Source organism: Saccoglossus kowalevskii, chromosome 1 (assembly GCF_978046115.1).
Source record: "Saccoglossus kowalevskii chromosome 1, keSacKowa6.1, whole genome shotgun sequence".
Taxonomy (NCBI): domain Eukaryota; kingdom Metazoa; phylum Hemichordata; class Enteropneusta; family Harrimaniidae; genus Saccoglossus; species Saccoglossus kowalevskii.
The window spans coordinates 23,654,159-23,678,847 of record NC_140641.1 but is presented as its reverse complement, the minus strand read 5'-3'; the positions used below and the strand labels follow the sequence as shown (position 1 = coordinate 23,678,847).

The 24,689-nt window shown below is 38.2% G+C and overlaps 1 protein-coding gene across 2 annotated transcripts; it reads right to left on the bottom strand.

Moving 5' to 3' along the window:
• Nucleotides 1-873: 873 nt before the first annotated feature.
• On the bottom strand, nt 874-17,124 carry LOC100313720 (robofrizzled). 2 transcript variants are annotated; one of them, XM_085503830.1, is made up of 15 exons: nt 16,210-16,282; nt 14,322-14,460; nt 11,748-11,907; nt 10,748-10,908; nt 10,226-10,364; nt 9,739-9,863; nt 9,389-9,527; nt 8,645-8,781; nt 8,374-8,501; nt 7,906-8,068; nt 4,829-5,116; nt 4,117-4,293; nt 3,809-3,917; nt 3,045-3,209; nt 874-2,532 (listed from the first exon to the last, which is right to left on the bottom strand). In XM_085503830.1, the coding sequence occupies exons 3-15, from the start codon at nt 11,891-11,893 to the stop codon at nt 2,343-2,345; spliced, it is 2,067 nt and encodes a 688-aa protein (XP_085359956.1). In that variant the 5' UTR covers nt 11,894-11,907; nt 14,322-14,460; nt 16,210-16,282; the 3' UTR covers nt 874-2,342.
• Nucleotides 17,125-24,689: the final 7,565 nt, after the last annotated feature.

Here is a 24,689-nt window from a genome sequence, read left to right as displayed (position 1 = left end):
AGCTTTTCCACGGGTATCTCAAGTACTAATCATCGCATTTCAATGAAACTTGGTACATAGATCCTTTAGGACTATGCAGAGACCTGATTAGTTTCAGGGTAAATAATTGTGCATATTAATTACCTAATTTGCATAATTAATTTTCAGCTTTTCTGCTGATATCTAAATTCCTTATCATCACATTTCAATGAATCTAGAATTATGCAGAGACCCAATTAGTTTTTGGTAAATATTTGTGCATATTAATCAACTAATTTGCATAATTAACCAATTTACAACTTTCACACTGATATCTGGGGTACTAATCATCACATATCAATGAATGTTTATACATGGATGCTGTAGGACAATAGACAGACCTGGATAATTGTGGGTTAAAATCTGTACATATTAATTACCCAATTTGCATAATTAACCAATTTTAAGCTTTCACACTGATATCTAAAGTACTAATTTCCATTTTAATGAAAGTTAGTACAAAGATGCTCTAGGACAATGTACAAACCTAATTAGTTTGGGGTAAAACTCTGTTCATATTATTTCCCTAATTAGCATAATAATTCATAATTTGTTGGTTCTAATCACATTTCAATTAAACTTGGTACATAGAGTTTTTGTTACATTGCGCAGACCTCATTAGTTTTACAATCAAATCTGTTCATGTTAATTTTCTGATTTGCATAATTAGTTTTCAGCTAAGTAATTTCAAATTATATTTAATGTGTCTCCAATACTCTCAGCACATGGGAGTTCTTTCTAAGCTTTCTTTGATTACTAGTGAAACACGTTTGTGACGAACACAGCGCGACAGCCACGGTCTTCCACCAAATTGAAGCCACAATTCGATTCTTAGATGCAAAAAATCACTGGTGGTTGAGGTTAAAACAATTTAATAGCAAACAGGACAAAGAAATATTATATAAAATGAGAAACAATAAAATAAGAACAATACCCGTCATGGTTTTTGTTAAGAATGGAAAATATCGAGGAGGATATATATATATTTTTTGAACACTGCATTAATAAAGTTTGTAGTAATTAAAAGCAACATCACCGAACATATCCAGGCGACACAGGGCTGAGAGGAAATACAATATTTGGGTGGTATATATATACAACAACTGCATTGTTTTATATTTATATTCTATGTGGATTACAAAAACATGTCCATCGCGCGTGAGTTGCTAGAAAAAACTTTAATTGCGCGAATGAACTTAAAGCGCGGTGGTCGTCGCGCAGCGCGTGTTCGAATTTCAGGTATACAAACATTGTATTTTACACGCGTTGTATACGTCGCTATGAGTCCCATGTCGAACAGGACGCGGCGCGACGACTGCCGCCCTTTAAGCTTTCATTCCCACTTTGCAAATATGTAAATTATCACTCTCAGATCAAGATAAAAACATAAAATGTGATGTTGTTTTGTAAACAAAATCCAGCTCCCACGTTCCCGTCCATTTCATTTTGAGAGTACTAGAGTGTCTTATCTCTTGGACAACACATATCTACTGTAACAATTTAACTGGCATTCAAGGAGTGAGTGTCTATTGTTTACAAATATAACTCAAAACTATAATTTAAAATACCGACTTATATTCTGAAGTTAAAGCGGGAGTGTCGTCACCTGCGCACGCGCGGAAATTGAGTCCCAAGCGACGATAACAACACACTATAAAAACGCAAAGGCTCATGGATAGACGCTTGTATGTAAACAATGACACGCTATGGCCATCTGACGCATGGCAGGTGACGACTTCCCCGCTTTAATTTCTCATTACATGTCCATAATCTCAACATTTGGTGGTGTATAGTACCGCACAAACCTACAAAGTAGGAACGCAACTTTAAATGCGTTTTTGATACAATTTCAATAATACATTAGTTAGTTGAACTTGGACGCCATATAGACAACACGTGACAAAAATAAAACACAAAGTAACGCTCAGTTTTATTATTTTCACGGAAAACAGTTCAGTATAAAATGAAATGTTTTGGGAGTGAGCAAATTCTGTTTTTTTTTCTCCAAATTCATAGTATGCAAATTCTGGACATGATTATTATTTCGGCGACGAGCAAATATAGGGATACAAATTAAAAATAATACAAAAGGTGTGAGTGACTTAAAATCCGCCACCTCTGGTATCAGATTGATTAAACTCATGTAGTAAATTTTATTTGATTACTACAATTTAAAATGTCTAATGATGTCTGAAAAAATCTGATATAGAAGTTCCACTAGTTATCTTCAATTGTATGAACAATTCTGGTGAGCCCAGCCATCACCGACCATCAGCGTCCAGCATTTCATGAAATATTTAACATTAAATAAATAATGGGGGAATTTATTTATCAGTCATTCCCAGAAACGGGTCTACTGTTCTATCTGCGCATTGTTTTAAATCCTTTCGTTTTCCGGGTGCCTTGAAAGAGTACTGACTTCCGGTTGTGGCGTTATTAGGATCGCTGCCATGAAACCCGTCACCTCCAGCTTCCATGCACCAGACGTAGGCTTTGCCGCCCTCACCGACACACCTGAGAAGTAAAAGTAGTATTTGTTTTTATTATGCGCGGACACAAAATTATTACTCCACTGTCAGGGTGTCCACACATACAGACGAGTTTGTATGTGTTTTGTTTCATTTTAAAAGTTGTGTGCTTTTAGATGTATTTCAAATAACTCTACACTATAACGCATATACATACATTGGAAATGCGAACAAGTCCAAGTACTCTCAATCACGAGTTTTTACAGTACAGACATCTGATAGATATGAGGAGAGTATTTTGCTATATTTGGCTTCCATAAAACTAGCAACATATGTGACGATTAAATATATTTACGTAAATTTTAAAGCGCGGTGGTCGTCGCACAGCGCGTGTTCGAATTTCATGTTAATAAACAATGTATTTTACACGCATTGTATACGTCACCATGAGTCCCACACCGAAAAGGACGCGGCGAGACGACTGCCGCCATTTAAGTTATTTTAGAGTTCTCGACGACCTCATGCTTGGTAGGAGGCGATAACTAAATAAAACCATACCTGCAGTAGTCATCTTTACCGTCTCCGTTCTCGTCTTTCATGTACCAGGTGCCTTCATATCCAACCTCCAAGTCCGCCGTGGATATATAATTATATTCATTATCTCCCATGGTACCAGCCAACGCACATGCTAATTGAAACCCCACTTCGCCCGCTGCAATTATCCTACCAAGAAAAATTCATTCAGTTATTATAGCGTTGCCAATATAACGAGGGCATCGCGAGCAAGCCGTTATATACATATGTATAGCTACAGATGGCCTACAATTGAATGCCTATACAAATTAAAACAGTCCATCTATAATATTAAATATATATATTAGAATAGATACCGTCTCTGATCGTAAGGACTTTGAAAAATGCGAATAATGCTAGTAGTCTAGTGAATCGGTTTAGAGTAAGTCAGTCAGTGCATGCATGGTCCCATGGTAATTTACTGAAGTCATGAAGACAGCCAATCACTGATGACACATAATTCTGTACCGATTGCGTAGTTACTAGTGTATTGTGGATCATGAGACAATTTTTGAGTGTACTTCGAATGATTGGATGACAATGAATGAAGTCAATTCTTAGAGTCTGCAAAATGCGTTTCAACTAATTGCACAGATACTTCCAGATCTCTAAATAACCATTAATAAATCACTTCTAACCGAAATCATGTGAAACTAATTTCGATTACAATTTTCGCCCGAGTGCATGGAGGTGAATCATTCTTCTATATTTTTGTAAACAGGGTAATTACAGTTTTATTTGAGTACTACCTGCAGTAGTCATTGGCAGCTCCCTGTCCTTGGACGTCTACCCATCCTCTGAAGTATCCTTCCAAACCCGCATCCAATATATCATAGCGACGTGGTTTCACGGTGCCCGCTTCATCATTTGAGGAGAGAAAATAACAAAGTATCTACTTACATACACATGGCACGATAGATCATATATCACGGATACTTCCTAATTATTATAACATTTCATCGGAATCTTTATTTCCATTAAAGTTAAGACGACCTCAACGGTGAAAAACAAAGTATTTGCGTCACGTGGTTTTAGCACACGTAATTATTTTACATACCTTGACATGGCGGACATAGTTTGGGTGTCTCCTCACTTGTTTCTATCACTGTTGTCGCTGATATCGACGTCAAGTCAACAGATTGCTGCTGAGCAGTTGTTACTTCCATGATAGTGGTCTCGTCTAGCTTTGTTGTTGTCGTCGTGAAATCAGTTGTAGTTGGCTCAGTCGTTGGAGCTACGAGAAATGCAAAAATAGACCACTATTCATTTGACGTTATATACTGAAGTTCACGTCAATTTTCATTGGACATGCATGCAGTTTAATGGTTATTTGTGTTATCTCCGCGCAACAATTAGACAGTCAGTAATGACTAGTCATTGGTCGACTCTATTCCCATCTCAAAACGATCTACTGTATTCCTCGCCTAATCAACGACGTTACCACACGAACTCATATATCATGTTGTTTCGGCGCAACTAAGGTATTCCCCTCATCTTTATAAACATTCATTAACTTCGATAGCAGTTGAATCCAAACAGCCAACCAACGAACACAACGAGTAAAGACGTTTCAATGTTATTCAGTCGGCCAATAGAAACATCTCGTTTCAGTTTGAATTGTGAAATTTATAAATATCTATAAAGATGAATAGATATTTATATTTAGATTTATAAATGATTGTTAACGCAGATGGTTTTGTTGACACCAGTATTTAGACAAATTGTTTTTAATTAACTTTCATTGCAGTGATAACATGTTTTCGACTTACCCAGCACCATGACAACGGTCGCAGCATAGCGGCTACCCCATACATGCGCAGATATACATGTATAGGTACCTCTTTCGTTGGTGGTGATGTTTTTAATAACCAGGCTACCAGAATCATCAAGTGAGTAATGCGTTACTTCTTCTCCAAGGGTGAGAGGTTTCTGATTGAACACCCATTGCACTGTGTACTGGGAATCTCCGATTGCACGACAAGCCAACGTCACGTTACTTTCGGCCATTACTGTGGTTTCAACGGACGGAAGCTCCCGAACAGATTTTGTACCAGTAGCTAGGAGACGAAGCAAACAAAGAAACCGATGTTCGAATCATTCAATAAACTACAGTAGGGACTGTGAATGAAATAACTAACCAAGTAACGCCAGTAGTTTCACTGACAAGGATAACTTGGGGAATTATAATCCCTTGACAGAGTAACAGTGTTTAAGACGTAGACTATATAGTCTATGGTTAAAGTCGGTTACATCCCAACTTTGAAAATGATCCGTGGTACATCGTGGCCATTCCAGGATGTAAACTCGTTTTTACAATTAAATAAATACAACATTAGTATATTAGGCCCATTTTATATGATATTTCTATCGTGTGCATGCGACGCAAAACTTAATATATTGCCAAATATTTGGATTTCAATCATTTCCATGGGATAGCAAATTTAGTATTTTTTGGCAAATTTGTAATTCATTATCAGTATCAGTGTGTTTAAATTTCCGCGAATTAACATTATGACATTTTACGTCAGTCAAATAACGGCCAAATAAATACGTGGAATCATTAATTACTAAGGACTTGGCGTAGAATTGGAAATTGCTGCAAATAAACAAATGTCCAATACGGGAACAGGATATTAGTATACTTGGTTATTTATCAGGGGGAAAATCTCTTCTCTCGGGGTTCTCCACACGTGCCAGGGGGAAATCTCGTCTGGCCTCTATATCGCGTCCCCTTGAGGTACGGGATCGGGAAAGTCACTTTAACTTTACAGTCAAATAAGGCACACACAACGAAATACGTTTCAGCTCTCGTCTTAGTCGATCTGTGGAGCACTCTATAAGACACAGCGCCCTGGGGAAAAGTCCCCAAGACTCTCACAAGGCTGAACCAAGACTCGCCCAAGACTGGACTGCCTCAAGGCTCGCCCCTGGACTGGACTCTCGACTGCGTCTGTCGTGGAGTATTCGCCAAGACCAACTCAAACTCTCTTTATTCACTTTCAAAACTCTAACCAATTACAAAACAGTAAAAAGACTCTGGGGCGTAACCTTCAATCATAAAGCCAATCACACTAAGTACTGAATACGTCATATCTTTTGATTAATCGTTCACTACATTAATAACTATGAATACCAACTGTCAGAATCGCGACGGTTATCTGGTAATTAGTTCCAAATCACTGAGCCAAGTTCCGTCCAAAACTTCAAATAGGCCTAAACGATGACAGACATAACACAGCAATTCAGCTAATAATCAACTAATTAAGTCGGTTAACAAATACGCGAAAACAAATTCATGACATATTGATGAAATAGTAGGGCGCCACCAGACTTAGCAAGTGCGTCGTGTTTCTCTCAAGAAGTTGACGCTGATTGTGCACAAAGGAAACCGCACATCCCGCCATTGGATGGCCGGCACATCACGTACGTGATGTTTACCAAGAACGTGGAAATGATCCGTGGTACATCGTGACCAATAATAGAATGATTGGTTGTCTAACTGTGGGCGTGTCTTTTATTTCTGTGCTGAATGCACAATACCGAAGTCCTGCTATTTATTTTTCATGGTTGTTCGACCATAGTCGTCTGCACCAGTATCGTGAGTTTGGTTTACTATGTTGGTCGCTCGACACTATATTCACCGCCTCCCTCTCAGTACCGACGTCCAACTCGGCGTCCCGGCGTCCCGGGGAGGAAATCTACTCACCACGACACGCCACCTCGACACCTCTCCTTCCCGGAAACGTGCTTTCCAATACGAGACTGATTTCTCTATAAGTTCGACCATTTAAAATCATATTCTGGACACGATTTTTATCAATTAAATGGTCGGCTTCCATTGCTGCTCCAATCATTCAGAATATGACAGCGCAAAAACCGCGCAAATTCATTTTACCACCACTTTACAGCGAGTTTCACACAGAGACCAGTTAATTCTGTTACCCAATGGCTGAAGCAATTTCACATCGACCAGACACGCCCCAAAACAGATGACGAGATTTGCCAGGATCGGGCAATGCGCATGCGTATAAAACAGCTGGTACTAATATCCTAATTTCCTAATAACTTATTTTGCATTCGTACAATGCAAAATACATATTTGACTAGGTTGGTTGGCCATCAAGTACCAGCCTATGGTACCCACTCATATATCACCAATACCATAGTACAGAGTTATGTTAACAGCGAGTCAAAAATAAGACTAATATACTAAATTTGTATTTAATTAATTGTAAGGATGAGATTACATTGTGAAATGGCCACGATGTACCACGGATCGAAAATCTATGAGATATCACCCACCATGGACCTAGGAATTCCATGCATACAACATCAAACTTTGAGATTGTGGATGAGAAACTAACGGCAGAATTTGAATTTTAGCGGGACTTTGTAAACAATAAATACTCACTGAGTTAGGACTCAGGCATTACTTGTTATCTGAGGTTGTGATTGGCGACCTAGAATATCAGATATTGTATGTATGTTTGCCTAAGGGACTCTTCAGTACTTTCAAAATGAAATGAGCGGGAAAGTGAGGCCATGATATCTCACTTCACTTCAACACATATAATGGGTTTGTTCGCTCTGGAAGTGACGTTTCACATATTTGTAAAATAGGAATGCAACTTTAAGGCATGAAGGTGATTGTGACTGACCTGGCCTGTTAGACACCGGGACAGTGCATTAAAGTGTTATTATTATAACATGGTTGTCACACATCCTAAGCCCTCTCACAGAAGTATTCCCATGCACGCTTTACACTTCACACGTGATCATCAACGAAAACGGTTACATTCAATGTCCGGGACTGTTACCTAACAAAACAATAATATGTTGTACTCACGAATAACTTCTAGGTAACTTTCTGATTTGTCATTGCCAGCTGTGTTCATTACACTGCATACATAATCACCTTCGTCTTCTTTCTTAACGGAGTCTATTATTAACATACCATCAACTGTCACTTGGAATCTATCCATCGATCCACCTCCCGGGAAGAGCAAATTCTTTTAAAATATTAAAATGGAAATGTTACTAAGAAATGTATAAATAGTATACCATTTTTATAAAACACGCCCAATAGCGACGAAGTGCCCATGTGACGTAAATGGGTGAACGAAAGGGGCCGTCCGGAGTGTCGAAAATTGAAAAATAATGTTTTTGAGACATTTACTATCCGCCAAATCATTTATAGCATTTTGACGTAAAAAAACCCACTTCGTCAATAGAAGGCGTAACAATGATTTGTAAATATTAAGTCGCAATGACGCAATGTAATAGAGTACAACGACGACTCTTTAACATACTATACCTCTGTGCCTTTTCGATACCACAGTACCGATGGTGTGGGATGTCCAGAAAATTTACACATAAATATTGCATCTTCTCCAATTTCAGCAACATAGCGGAGAGGTTCAATGGAATGGATCGATGGTTTTACTGTAAGACAGGAGAATAACGCACGCTAGAAGTTAAATACGCAAATTGGAAACATAGAAATGGATATTTTACCAGATCAACATGAGGGGGACACGCTTGTTAATGACACCTCACTCCTATTATCATATGCGCCCTTTACACACCTTGTACTTCGAACAGAATATTAGCTGTCACACTCCCAACAACGTTGCTGGCAGTACACGTGTAGATACCAACGTCATACGTTTGTATATTAAATAAGCGCAATGTTGTACCATTTTCATTCACGGTGATATTTGTTCTGTATTGGAAAAACACATTGGAATAAGTATTATTGCCAGAATACTGGATTAGTCCGTATTCGCAGTAGGTTTAGTATGTAACTACATACCTCCACAAAATCGGGGATAATTTGGATAATCAAGCTCTCCCCTTTACTATTACGCATCAGTACAAAGTCAGAGACATGTGCCGTAGAGCACGTTATTGAAAAGTTACAAATATTAAGCAATAACAAACCTTATTTGAAATGTTCGTAATCACTCATTTTGAAAAAATAAAACATCCGCATGTTATATATTTTTGTTGAACGTTGTGACAAAATCTTTTTCGAAATTTTGACGATTGGATTTAAAAGGCAAATCAGTTGGTTTACATGTGTTTACGTTCCCGTGCGTGAATGTAGGAACTTAAAGCGCGGTGGTCGTCGCGCAGCGCGTGCTTGAATTTCATGTAAATAAACAATGTATTTTACACGCGTTGTATACTAGTACGTCGCTATGAGTCCCATATAGAACAGGACGCGGCACGACGACCGCTGTCCTTTAATGGAGATGTCACGTGACAGTCACAATTTCTTTGGTTGGTGGCGCTGCATGAACCTTACAATACTATGATGAAATACGTACCTGTCACTTGGCAGTTCTCCGCGAGATTTTGTCCACTCAATAACTGGTTTCGGAATGGCTGACGCCGCGCAGTGGAAAGTCACTTCTCCTCCTTCTTCCGCTGTCATGTCGTCAGGCACGTTTTCGATACGAGGCATAGCTGGGGGACAACGTTCAGACAATGATATGTGAATGACAGGATTTTAAGAACAACGTATTTGACGTGAAATGTATGATAAATGAAATATGATACGCATCACCTGGTTCATGTTATGGCGACCTGGCGAGTGACCACGTGATGTGAAGCCTTCAATACCCCGAGCGTCCAGAGTCAGCATGTTTGTAAAATCATAATAAAACGATGTACTTACTCAAAACTTCTAAACTAGCGGTAACATTAAGATAACCCGCACTGTTCGTTGCAACACAAAGATAAGTACCAGCATCATCGGCGCCAACGTCCGCAATAAATAATATGTCATCCATCATGGACCCCCTGAAAATAATTCATCAGTGATGAAATTATTCATAGGACAACACGGATAATACGTAACAAATCTGATTCGTTATTAGGTCATTGGATATATCAGATGTAGAGGTTGCAGCGGTATGATGGAAATGTACATAGCACACTATGGCTCGTTAGGGATCACCAATTCGGACTTATGGTCTTGAGAATGTTTTCTCATTGACAACAAGTAGTTCATCCACATAATGCTAGTGGTAATTTTATTATTTACATTTTCCCAATTGTGCAGTTATTTTATTCTTTGCTTTTTTTCTCGGCCACGGCAATTTTGTTCCTTATTAATGTAGACATATTCGTAGTAAATACAACACTGAATTAGCGGAACTCACCTAGCTGGTTTTAAAACATCATGAACTTTAAACCATGTGATATGGGGATCTGGATAACCATGAGCTTCACATTGCAGTCTAGCTGTATTTCCTTCATTAACGACTGTATCTTGCGGTCTCCGTGAAAACGAGGGGGGCACTGCAATTGTGATATTATCGTGATCAATAGTAGTTACATATCCCTCTATGTATTCGTCAACAGCGAGCCATCACATGTTAAAGCGGGAGGGTCGTCACCTGCGCACGCGCGGGAATTGAGTCCCAAGCGATGATAACAACACACGCTAAAAACGCAAAGGCTCATGGGTGGACGCTTGTTTGTAAACAATGACACGCTATGGCCATCTGACGCATGCGCAGTTGACGACCCCGCTTTAAAGCGCTGTGGTCATCGCGTCGTGTTCTGTTCGATATGGGACATGCACAACGCATGTAAAATACATTGCTTGTTAAACACGCACTGCGCGAGGACCACCAACAAGTTTTATAAAGGCGCGTTCTGATAGACAAAATCACACTTACTTTGTACGTCAATTCTTGAATTGACTTCAATTGTGCCGCCAAGGTTGGATACCATACATATATACGTGCCACTATCATCGCCCTCAGCGTCAAGAATCCTCAAAGTGCTTTTGGTCGAATCAGGTTGCGTAAGAGTTATCACTTGGGTGCTGATTAGACTCCTGTCGGTGGACAACGATCAATGTTGGCGATAAAAAATCAAAATGGCGGCGAAAATGGGAATAATATTCACATTGGATCACAACTTGTGGAGGTTTGATGTACCAAATAGTCCGCGAAAATAATTTATCATATTCCGTAACATGATTTTGAAAATTTGTATTCATTTTTTTCCTCATATAGCTCTTGTACTAACTAAAACAATCACACGTTTTTTTTTTTTGTAACATCGCGCATTCATTTTACACAGACTGATTTGAGAGTTGAAGTAATTAGCTGTGTGCGTGGCTGGTTGTCATGGTGGCTATGGCAACGACACTCCACCAACTCCTTTCTGATTGAAACAGTATCGCACTGAATTAATGTGATTAATCGCGGTTTAGTTCATTGTTTTTCAAAATTTTCAATTATTGACTATCACACATCGGAGCACAACATTACACATCCTGGAAACACTTCGCATTTTTTTTCTTCAAATTTTACTAGTGGTATGACAGTATAAGTGTGAAATCCCTTACTAATGTTAGATTTGTCCGCCAGTACTACTTTCTTAGAGCTAGCGCCATTTTTGTGCATCGAATATCCCAAAGTATTATATCGCTAACTTTCTTACGTTGAAAACTAGATATACAACGTTCATTCAAGCTGTTAACTTACTTCGGGGTGTAAAGCAGCGCTCTATAATAGAACGTCCTATACATTTCTTAGAATGTGTTACAGAGAGACCAAAATTAAGCATATGAAATATTCAAAAAGCTTGATGTTGTCCTCTTTGGGAGAGTCGCCTGTTAAATTTCTTTTTCAATAATAATCTAAGGCGAAACCTAGAAATTAGACTTACCTGTCTGCTGGAATAGCGCCCTCTAACTTACTCCACGCAAACTGTAATGGTGGTTCGCCTTCAGCGCGGCAAGACAACTCAAGTATTTCACCCACCATAATCGTCATGGACATTGGATTTTCCAAAACGCGAGGAGCCGGTATCATTCTTGTTGGCAACACTTGAAATGAAGAAAACGTATGAAGAATGAACAGACACTCGTTCACAATTGAAATCACAATCAGTTTGAGGGCATCCGTGGTTTGAAGGTTCCTTGAAAAAAATAGATGGAAGTCTGTCTCTGGATCTGACAGGCGAGTTGAATCACGGTTGCTAGAAGCGTAATTGAACTCTAAACGTTGACACTGTTTCGACAGGAGGCCCACAATGACAACTTTATTTGTAGTCAAACTTACGTGAAAATTAATTCGTATATTGTAAGGGATACACCGTCACGGCGCGCCCCGTGGTCTTCATCCGATAGTGCAATGTTTACACCACGCACCACGCCGTGACAGACAGCTTAGATTGACCGGTACATACAAGAGCGGGTGACTGAAAGACCTCGTCTCACTTTCACATTTTAATTGAATGATACTAACAGGCTCCCTGTTCTGTTGACAGTGCCACTTAACACAATGTTAGCCAGGAGCACGTATTATAGCCGCAGACATGAAGTAGATAACATCGATATGGTAGTCCATTGAAATTTCACTGACTCGATAACGCATACATGTGTTCATCAGACATGTGTTTAAGAGGTTCACGCATGGTTGGGTGAAAGATTGCACACCCTGTATAACCACTATAGCTCAAAACTAGCGCGGATCCTGATATGCAGTATATTACGACTTGGGAACAAAACTATATAAACAAAACTAAAAAAAAGAAAAAAAAGAAGACAACCATGCATTACACTGGAGAAACCGGTTATTCATAATGTTTACAACAGTTTATATAGAAAATAGAAATATATTATAGAAATATTTGCGGAATGTTATGCATTTTTTTATTTAATTGTCAATTAGCGCATTTAACATGAACATAACCCGAACGATGGTATATGTAATAAGCAGCCTCTCGGCTGAGATTGTCCCGCTCATTTCAATTACTAGAATTGAAGACATCACGAAATGAACAAATCTGAAATTGGTCCACCTGAGGTATCTATATGTATAATATCAAAGCAATCAGACTTGCCATTTTCAACAAGAAGTGGAACATATAACATTTTACTAAAAATGCCAAAAAATGTCAAAATTGGAAAATTGAAGATATCATCACGAAATGAACAAATTCGATAGGTCCACTCGAGGTAACTATATGTATGATATCAAAACAATCAGACTTGCGGTTTTCAAGAAGTCAAAAAAGCAAAAAATTGACGCGGGCGACGACTACGATGTAGGACGAGGACGGAAAATCAGTAATATAATTAACTCTGCTCGGCAAAGTCGAAAGCGGAGCTAAATACGGATTTAATTTTACATGTGCAATGTCCAAGGAAGTTTGTAAAAAACTGATTATTCACACATGTTCACGTATATTTGTTTATAATAAAGTGTTTATATTGACACCAAGTTCTACGCTGATGCGCAGTTTATTTTTACCACATGCTACCCCGACTTTCAAATAAATAACGTACATATCTATACTAGTGAGTGACATGGGACAAGAATGTATTATAATCAAATCTCAAGCAGATGGTCATTCATTTGTCGAGTAAACGCAAAACTTTATTTCCTTTCAATGTACAAAAGCTCAAGTTATCGATCATAAAATTATAGTCGTGTTTTAAATTTTCTAAAACAAATTATTATGACGAAAGCGCTAAAATAAAAGCTACTACAGCGTAGAACGGTGCTTGCAGTCCATACCAAGTATATTATGACATTATAGATGCCGAATGCGATATTATGGGTAAAACAAAGTCCGTATCATGATCAATTGTAACGTTCGCAACATCTGCAGAAAAGTCACTCGAATCAGTAATCAGCGAAAGAATTTATGTTCAAATAATAGGGATACAATTTTACCTCCGACGTTTGGTGCAATGGGGCGTAATGACTGGTAGTTTACGAGGTGTGAAAAGAGCATGCAACTACATATCTTCAGATAACGGGAATCAACCGACAAACGTGGGTTGCTGGGTTACCATACACGGAATGCGGTCACTATCGGTACATGTAATGACGGTATTTATACGAGTACGTGTCATCGTAGTAAATGCCTAATTTTTAGACCACTCTCAGGTAATCGATAAGACGACTACTATAACAGAGTCATAGAGCTGTTATTTTGCTTTACTAGTGGGAGTCGTCGACGAACTAGTTGATCTATATTCCCCTTTATGCGAAATATAAGTGTATTTTATACATACAATATACAATACAATACAGTCATGTGGTTGACGTATACATACTTGGTACGTCTTGCACATGAGATGCGATTAGAGATGATTTGTGTACACTGGAAAATTTTATTACATTACGTTTCAACATACAAATTTCCAATGTTCAAGAGACAGTGCTTCTTACCATGTGTGTCTGATCACGCTTACATCATGATTATTCATACGCCCTAAACAAAGCTTACCTGGTTCGTAGTTGAAACAGTTTGCGCGTCCTTTTTTCTTACTTTTGCTCTCGTCGTAACGAGGGAACAAGTCACATGACAACTCCACTGGCCAATCCAAATCCAGAGACTGTAGCACTTCATCACATCCTTCTTTTGCCTGAACGTAAATTGAAAAATGTAAGATTAATGTATAATTGTACCATCCGGCATCGCGAGACGTTGCTACAGATAAATAAGTCTTTGATTTTCCGCATGGGAACCCCGCGTTGACTGTAATCACCACAGGTCGCCAAGCATTACGCGGTCCTACCGTGGAATCTGGAAACGCTAGCAACCAATTTGAACTCTTCCACACATAAAAACTCCGAGAACCAACGTGTTAATGGAAATTAAATATATTCTTGAAACAAAATTATCACTAGATTTATATGCCATATATTTACTCTGATAACATGGACAATAGTCAAACTACCAGCAATGATCGACATAGCCTCAGTCACAATTGACATTCGAGGGCGACATTCGTTTCCTGTGAACCCATTGTGATGGGACCATCACATATTATCACGATACCCACTGATAATATATGACAAGGACTGTGTTTTCAATTAGGGGCTCTGAGAGATCGTTAATCGTGCAAGTATTCGGTATCTGCTCCGGGATATGTTGTCATACAATATAACACATAATGAGGACAGAGTAACGACTTACACATGCATCTCATTTAAATCAAGCTACTAACCGTCAGTACTCGATGTCATTCCGTGCTAAATACTCGCATATCTCTTACAAGAGCCTGCCATTTTTTTAATTTCATAAAAATGCGAGGAATTGAATTATGGAATACCGATATATTTAACAATGAAAGCCACTGAATAGCTTTAGAATACAGCAGTGCACCATTCAGTTATCTCTCCACATGTCAAGAAGCGATTTTTCAGTTTAGTGCGGTAACAAATTCTCAACTCGATGAACATCAATTTATCAGTACGAGTTTTATCCATTGAAGGTCATTGAAGGTCCATGGCAACCAGAATTACCCAAGTCATAAACAGTTTAACGACGCCTCTATGGAGACTAGCATGGTATCACTATTTTTTGTCTCTTCCGTAAAGAATAAATTAGTTTTACATAACTAAGCTTTTCTTGTGAGTTAATTTACTTCTTCCGGTCTGGTGTGGACTTTCCTGTCTTACTCTTAGCAGAGAGTCGACGCAATGTGTCAAACACATTGGATATCAATGTTTGGTATTGTAAAGCGTTCGGTCTATACTCTACAGCATTGATACAGGCTATGGCTACAAACAGAGTCACGGTACAAACATGCACACAGTAAACTCGCCGATGTATTTAAATTACAAATCGCAAGAAGAGCAGAGCAGAATTGTGTGCGCTTCTGAAGTATAAACTGACAGGAAGGAATGAATGAATGGAGACATTTCGTTCCATATTGCAATACATCATAAAGGAGACATTCGTCATGGTATTCGCATGATCCCAATATATTACGATGTAAATATTATACGATATTCGTTTTGAATTAATATAAAACCATCGGTATTTTATCACGACACGTATGGATCAAGTCCTGCAGTGGTTCGTGGACCAGACCTTACCTTTGAGCACAGAGTATGGAAGGTATACATACCTCCATGGTCGGAGTTATTGAACTAGGATACCCGATTCAAATTATAAACACCAGTAATACACTCGTTTCAATTATTAAAATTAGGTATTTACTATCGATAAATGCATGATATAAACTACTAAGTACTAGTTTACAGGATAAAAATAAAATAGAACAAAATAAATAAATTACAGATTTGCTTAAAATAGTCAAGGTCGGTGTATTAGATTGTGTTTACACACCAGATTGAGATTAACGTATTTTAATGATAGGACTTACGAGAAAACGTGTTCATTACTGGTTTACATGTCAATGTTGACGCCATGCTGCTTTCTTCACGAAACAATATGTTGATAATCGTGATAAAACTTATACATTGTAGTTTGGGTTTGTTACCGCGACACTTCGAATTGTTTGCAAACAGGACCCCTATGCTGCTTTACATTGAATCACAATGCCGTTTGGATTGTAACAGACCGAGGTCAAAACTGTCCAAGCCGTTTTCCATAATTAGGAATTCAAAAACATTTGGAATTACTTAAAGTCGGCATGTCTATAGAGAACGTACGAGTGACGGAATGTCACGTACCAACGAAGGCGAGAAAATAGCCGAGTAAACACATTATGGAATGTCATCAACAAAGACACTGGATGAAATACTACTCTATCGATTTGCAAAGAAGTTTGGACAGGGGATTTGGAGAGAGATGAACAAGTCATTTTGGAGTGTTCAAGGAATGTTAAAACACGATGTTTTATATTCCCAGGTAGAAAAGACAATGGGCACTTACCTTAATGCAAAGTTCTCTACATGGGGGTATCGTCTTCATCTTCTTTTTCTTTGGACACTCAGGAAGAAATGCAGAACAGATAAAATAACCAATGTACGGGGAACACCCCATCTTAATCAGAGACCAGTATTGATCTATCTCTGCGTTAACTTCGAGCTGATCTTCGTGTCCCATGATATTCGGTAGCCGCGTCTTGTTGTAAGGCAAGTCCGGTACACTACGAGTACATGCCATAGTGGAGATTGTCTCGCATTTTGCGGCTTTTTGCTTGCGTCTCTTCTCTTTGTTCTTTCCCTTTTTGCCAGCGTCGATTGACGCTACTAACAGCAACAGACAAATTAACACAACCCATGAAGTGTTCATGTCGAAATTCAGCGGTTAGTAAATGTCCCTCCGTTGTGGGATATCTGTACTCTGCTATGTTTAACATCGGCACCGTATCGGGTGTTACTCACTGTTTGACCGGGGGTATACGCTAAGCTCCAGTTTCTTCGAGGGACATTTTTATTTGCAGAAAGGTCGCGTGTTTTCGTGAAAGTTAATGCACTCACAACTTCCCCCTACACGTGTTACTCAATAACTAGATCAATACACGAAGATACCGACCATATGTTGTCGCAGGCTCAGAAAGGTTCGCCAACGCTCGTTTTATTTAAACGGACACATTCCTTTAAAAAAAATGGGCTATCCCAAGTCCGAGCCCTTGAACTTTGACCTTTACTGATAAAGCCATCAATGATACGCGTATGATCCAAGTAACTATCTTGTGAGAACAGCCAGGATATACGGACCAGTGAATACAACATTTTTACCCCAGTTACTGTCATGACTGAGTCATAATGCGAACCAATTTTTCAATACTTGTACAACGATATCAATGAAAACATTCGTTTGCTTGCATACAATACTATTTAGTTTCTTTTTAAAAAACAACAACGAGTTAGTATTGAAAGTTGCTTGGACTGTGCACAGGAGTAAATATGAGTGAAAGCATACATAACCATATACATAATAACTTCAATCAATTAATTAAACTCAATTAAATTTAATTAAAGTATAAAGAAATGCAATTTAATTACAGTTTAATTAAACTCGGTTAAATTGTATAACGTTGGGATTTTATTACCGTTTAATTAAATTGTATCGAGTTAATTAACTTAAATTCAATCAAATAGTTACCTGCTGGAGGTGTCGATTACAACCCAGAAATGTACTCTAGCGTGCTTTTATTTTGTTATGTTTTCTAAATTGCGTTTTAATGTAGAGCTTTTTAACAGCGTGAAACCAAATCCATTTGAATATTAAATATAATATTTGTTACGTGGAATGCCCGGAAACCTGTATTTATACCCAAACACGGCGAAGAACGATAGTCAGGTCAGCCGTCCTATTATTTATGAACTTCTACAAAGAAAATCTGAACTGCAAATTGTAAGTTGGATCATGGAAGGTACCTTCCATGGTTGGATGAAGTTCTGGATGTAATCATACAGCAAAACATACAGTAACATAGTTGTTAGTGTTACTAACATGCACTGATCTACGACGTTTCAGTTATTCTGGAATGAAAGTTATTATCACCACTTGTACATTATTTATCGTCGAATTAACGTAGTTGCCAGGCATTGGTTCGCTATATAGGTATAAGCCATGATCGAAACGAGAACAATGTTGCGGGCTTTAAAGGCGTTGACAACTCCTTGACAGTGTGACTAGTATGATGTTGCTAGGATGTATAGTACACCAGTATGTAGGTCCAATACAGTATATATACCGGTATGTACCCTCTAGCGACGAATGAGATTGTTACGACGACGTGGCGTAGATGGGTGTCCTTCAAATCTCTGCGAAGTAGCATTTTTTGTATTGAAGAACGACCACGTGTTAAAGTGATGAACTTTAACTTTATCGTTTCAAGGACGTTACTCTTACTGTTTCAGTAGTAAATATTTTATACTAACTCAAATAAAGTGAATTAACATTATGTTTTCATAAATTCTGGCTGTTCGTTTCAGTAATTAGATTAATGAAATAAATCCGGATTGGGCCTCGACATAGCTATGGTTATTCTGTTTGGTCGAATAGTTGTTCCACTGTCAGTGACGTGAACGACTGATTTAACTTTTAGCGATATAAGCACTTTTCATTTATGGTCAAGAGACAGATATATCGAGCAGATTATTATTATAAATACACCCTTACAGAGAGGTTTATAGACGGGAGTTGTTTATAGTGAGCTTCATTGGCAAGAGAAAACTTAGCAAAATATCAAGGTTTAACTCACAAATTTGGAGGGATATATATTGCACTACCGATAGCACAGTGGTTGCTGTATCAGTCACATCATCATTAGATCCCAAAAGTTCAAATCCTACCTGATGTTGAATACAAAATAGGAGATAAGCATACTGGACGAAGTGGCCAAACGCCACTGGCCAAGATGTCATCAGGAAACAGGTTCGGGGGAACATTGGTTCAAGTCCGTAGGTTCTTGTGTTCGGTCGGGTCTGCCTGGCACCAAGATATATCATTATATTGGGCAGACATGATTAGGCAACACAGCCGCAGCGCTGTCATGTAATCCCAAAACAAGGATAAGGTTTCTCTCCAAAATACACCGTACACGGTCTTAGTTTTTGCACGTTCAATAAGAAGTCACGAGTGAAAACAAGTGTCAGATACGATTGTAGATAATATTATCCTACAATAATAGTAATTGGGTATTTCTGGGTTTAACTTTGAACTATTTGATGTTATGAACAAGAATAGTAGACATGAAACTAAATTTAGTTAGAATGCTACTCGTGATTATTTACATGCATCTGTGCATATTTTAGCGCATACAGCAGTGACAATATCTCGTTTACAATTAATCGTTTTTGTATTAGTCAACAGCATATGAACTTTTTATTTTACTGTCAACCTGTTTTTTGAGAAAAAAACAATAATTAATATATGTATGCCATTACCAGCGGTTTCCATGGACCACAATGAAAGCACTTTATCTCGTTAAAACTCCACTAACATCATTGTCAATTGTTTATACTTCTAGACAATCTTTTTCATCATGTGCCTTGAGTAAAATGTTGATAATATATATCTTTTCCATAGAATACAATGATAAAATGTCCTAAAACAGACAAAACATGCCATTTTCATCTATTGTATTGATCTATTTTCTCAGAACTGAGTAGTTGACCCTATATTTTAATTGATTTTCTTCATCCTTGTAACATGGATTAATCAAATATGCAAAAATAAAGAAAATGAGCGTTCTACCTTTAATTAAGTTGGCACAGACTGAATACATATATGGCATACAAGAATGGGTAATATTGAGTTGCCGTCACGGGGGTAAATACAGTACTAATACAGCATCATACAATGACTTTCAACCGCGAAGTGAAGGTGTGAATTCATTGAAGTGGTTAAATAAACAAACACGTCTTTCAACATACAAAAACAAATAAACTATTCCCGGCTCCGTGAGATTAGCGGTTGCCATGAAAACCGCCATATTATGAGGTTGCTGTATTGTAATAAAAATACAAAATGTTGTATGCAATCATATACCTTAGAAAGGTCTATGATGCAATCGAGTACTGTGTAAGTGTGTGCACTAGTATACTGAACATGGTTTTGTATTACCTTATAACTATACACATAAACAACCCCCACTGAACACCTTTCTAAACCAAATAATATCCCGGCTCTTTTGGTGCTTGATTTAGACGTATTACACATATGCATGCATGCCCTAGTGAGTCCCACCTATATATATATATACATACATACGTGGACAGAGAAATTAAGACACGACTACATGAGTAAAGTTCACTCTACAGTACTGTTTCGTAAGGTACATGGAGTACCTCACTCATCAGGAGTTAAGACTTTATTAAATAAACCACCGAAACAGACTACGTTATAAGCGCTACAGATTTGCATAACAATGGAGTGTGTTTACGATATTAAAACTAGTTGTCGCATAGCAACGATTTGGCTCTGTGTCTACAGGAAGAAAAATAGTCATTTCTTTTTATTTAAACTACAGTAATGTGGTTGGAAAATTATAATATATTTCTCTCTAATACATAAGTTGCAACGTTTGCTTGAAGTATTGTATGGTGCAGCACGCGATAACACTCTCCATTTTTATCCCTTATTAGTCCCAACAACAAGGGAGATAATATTATTCCTGAGTGGTCCCAACAACAAGGTAGATAATACTATCTCTGAGTGGTCCCAAAAACAAGGGAGATAATATTATCTCTGAGTGGTCCCAAAAACAAAGGGAGATAATATTATCCCTGAGTGGTCCCAATAATAAGGGAGATAATATTATCTCTGAGTGGTCCCAAAAACAAGGTACATAATATTATCCCTGAGTGGTCCCAAAAACAAGGGAGATAATATTATCTCTGAGTGGTCCCAAAAACAAAGGGAGATAATATTATCCCTGAGTGGTCCCAACAATAAGGGAGATAATATTATCTCTGAGTGGTCCCAAAAACAAGGTACATAATATTATCCCTGAGTGGTCCCAAAAACAAGGGAGATAATATTATCCCTGAGTGGTCCCAACAACAAGGGAGATAATATTATCTCTGAGTGGTCCCAAAAACAAGGTACATAATATTATCCCTGAGTGGTCCCAAAAACAAGGGAGATAATATTATCCCTGAGTGGTCCCAACAACAAGGGAGAGAATATTATCTCTGATTGGTCCCAAAAACAAGGTAGATAATATTATCCCTGAGTGGTCCCAACAACAAGGGAGATAATATTATCTCTGAGTGGTCCCAACAACAAGGGAGATAATATTATCTCTGAGTGGTCCCAACAACAAGGTAGATAATATTATATCTGAGTGGTCCCAACAACAAGGTAGATAATATTATCTCTGAGTGGTCTCAAAAACAAGGGAGATAATATTATCCCTGAGTGGTCCCAAAAACAAGGGAGATAATATTATCTCTGAGTGGTCCCAACAACAAGGAAGATAATATTATCTCTGAGTGGTCCCAAAAACAAGGGAGATAATATTATACCTGAGTGGTCCCAACAACAAGGGAGATAATATTATCTCTGAGTGGTCGCAAAAACAAGGTAGATAATATTATCCCTGAGTGGTCCCAAAAACAAGGGAGATAATATTATCTCTGAGTGGTCCCAAAAACAGGGGAGATAATATTATCCCTGAGTGGTCCCAACAACAAGGGAGATAATATTATCTCTGAGTGGTCCCCAAAACAAGATAGATAATATTATCCCTGAGTGGTCCCAACAAAAAGGGAGATAATATTATCTCTGAGTGGTCCCAACAACAAGGGAGATAATATTATCTCTGCGTGGTCCCAACAACAAGGTAGATAATATTATATCTGAGTGGTCCCAGCAACAAGGGAGATAATATTATCCCTGAGTGGTCCCAACAACAAGGTAGATAATTTTATCTTTGAGTGGTCCCAACAACAAGGGAGATAGTATTATCTCTGAGTGATCCCAACAACAAGGTAGATAATATTATATCTGAGTGGTCCCAACAACAAGGGGGATAATATTATCTATGAGTGATCTCAACAACAGGTGAGATAATTTTATCCCTGAGTGGTCCCAACAACAAGGTAGATAATTTTATCTCTGAGTGGTCCCAACAACAAGGTAGATAATATTATATCTGAGTGGTCCCAACAACAAGGGAGATAATATTATATCTGAGTGGTCCCAGGAACAAGGGGGATAATATTATCCCTGAGTGGTTCCAACAACAAGGTAGATAATATTATATCAGAGTGGTCCCAGCAACAAGGGGGATAATATTATCCCTGAGTGGTCCCAAGAACAAGGTAGATAATATTATATCTGAGTGGTCCCAGCAACAAGGGGGATAATATTATCGCTGGGTGGTCCGAACAACAAGGTAGATAATATTATATCTGAGTGGTCCCAGCAACAAGGGGGATAATATTATCCCTGAGTGGTCCCAACAACAAGGTAGACAATATTATATCTGTGTGGTCCCAATAACAAGGGAGATAATATTATATCTGAGTGGTCCCAACAACAAAGTAGATAATATTATATCTGAGTGGTCCCAGCAACAAGAGGGATAATATTATCCCTGAGTGGTCGCAAAAACAAGGTAGATAATATTATCCCTGAGTGGTCCCAAAAACAAGGGAGATAATATTATCTCTGAGTGGTCCCAAAAACAAAGGGAGATAATATTATCCCTGAGTGGTCCCAACAACAAGGGAGATAATATTATCTCTGAGTGGTCCCCAAAACAAGATAGATAATATTATCCCTGAGTGGTCCCAACAACAAGGGAGATAATATTATCTCTGAGTGGTCCCAACAACAAGGGAGATAATATTATCTCTGAGTGGTCCCAACAACAAGGGAGATAATATTATATCTGAGTGGTCCCAGCAACAAGGGAGATAATATTATCCCTGAGTGGTCCCAACAACAAGGTAGATAATTTTATCTTTGAGTGGTCCCAACAACAAGGTAGATAATATTATATCTGAGTGGTCCCAACAACAAGGGGATAATATTATCTATGAGTGATCTCAACAACAGGTGAGATAATTTTATCCCTGAGTGGTCCCAACAACAAGGTAGATAATATTATATCAGAGTGGTCCCAGTAACAAGGGGGATAATATTATCCCCGAGTGGTCCCAAGAACAAGGTAGATAATATTATATCTGAGTGGTCCCAGCAACAAGGGGGATAATATTATCCCTGAGTGGTCCCAACAACAAGGTAGATAATATTATCTCTGAGTGGTCCCAACAACAAGGGGGATAATATTATCCCTGAGTGGTCCCAACAACAAGGGAGATAATATTATCCCAACAACAAGGTAGATAATATTATATCTGAGTGGTCCCAGAAACAAGGGGGGTAATATTATCCCTGAGTGGTCCCAACAACAAGGTAGATAATATTATTTCTGAGTGGTCCCAACAACAAGGTAGATAATATTATATCTGAGTGGTCCCAGCAACAAGGGGGATAATATTATATCTGAGTGGTCCCAGCAACAAGGGGGATAATATTATCCCTGAGTGGTCCCAACAACAAGGTAGATAATATTATATATGAGTGGTCCCAACAACAAGGTAGATAATATTATATATGAGTGGTCCCAACAACAAGGTAGATAATATTATATCTGAGTGGCCCCAACAACAAGAGAGATAATATTATCCCTGAGTGGTCCCAACAACAAGGGGGATAATATTATCCCTGAGTGGTCCCAACAACAAGGGAGATAATATTATCCCAACAACAAGAGAGATAATATTGTTCCTGAGTGATCCCAACAACAAAGAAGATATTATCCCCGAGTGGCCCCAAAAGCAGCGGTAGTAATACGCAGTTATGTAGTGATTTTAAAAATGTTGTTAATTTTTGGTCAAATTGTGCTGTTTTGATTATTTTTTGCATTTTCTGTTGTGAAGTGAATTATTCATAGACATAATATTTCTATGTTGCTACTGTTCATGGTGATGTGTGTTAGTTTGGTGGGAAATGGTATGATGGTGTCACAGTGACAAGTGTAAACAAGAGAAGCTAAATGAACATCAATTGAGGGCGTCTGAGAACGTTATCGAGCAAGAGAACTTGTCATGTCCGACCTACCGAGTGACGTGTGATGTACATTTCACAAGCAAAAAAACAATAAATAATACAGTACTTCTAGTAGTTCATTTTGTAAACAACTGATAATTCCATATTAAAAAAATATAAGAAATGAAGAGTTTGAAGATGAGTGTTTTGTCGACTACCACCACGAAAATGACCGAAAGGTCTATAAGAGGAAACACGGAAATATAAACACTTACTGAAACCAGAAACTTACTTATCCAGGAAACACTCACACAACCCACAAAGCTTCCCAATGAATAATAAACGATTCGACATGAACACTGGCTAACCAGGGAACACTAACTC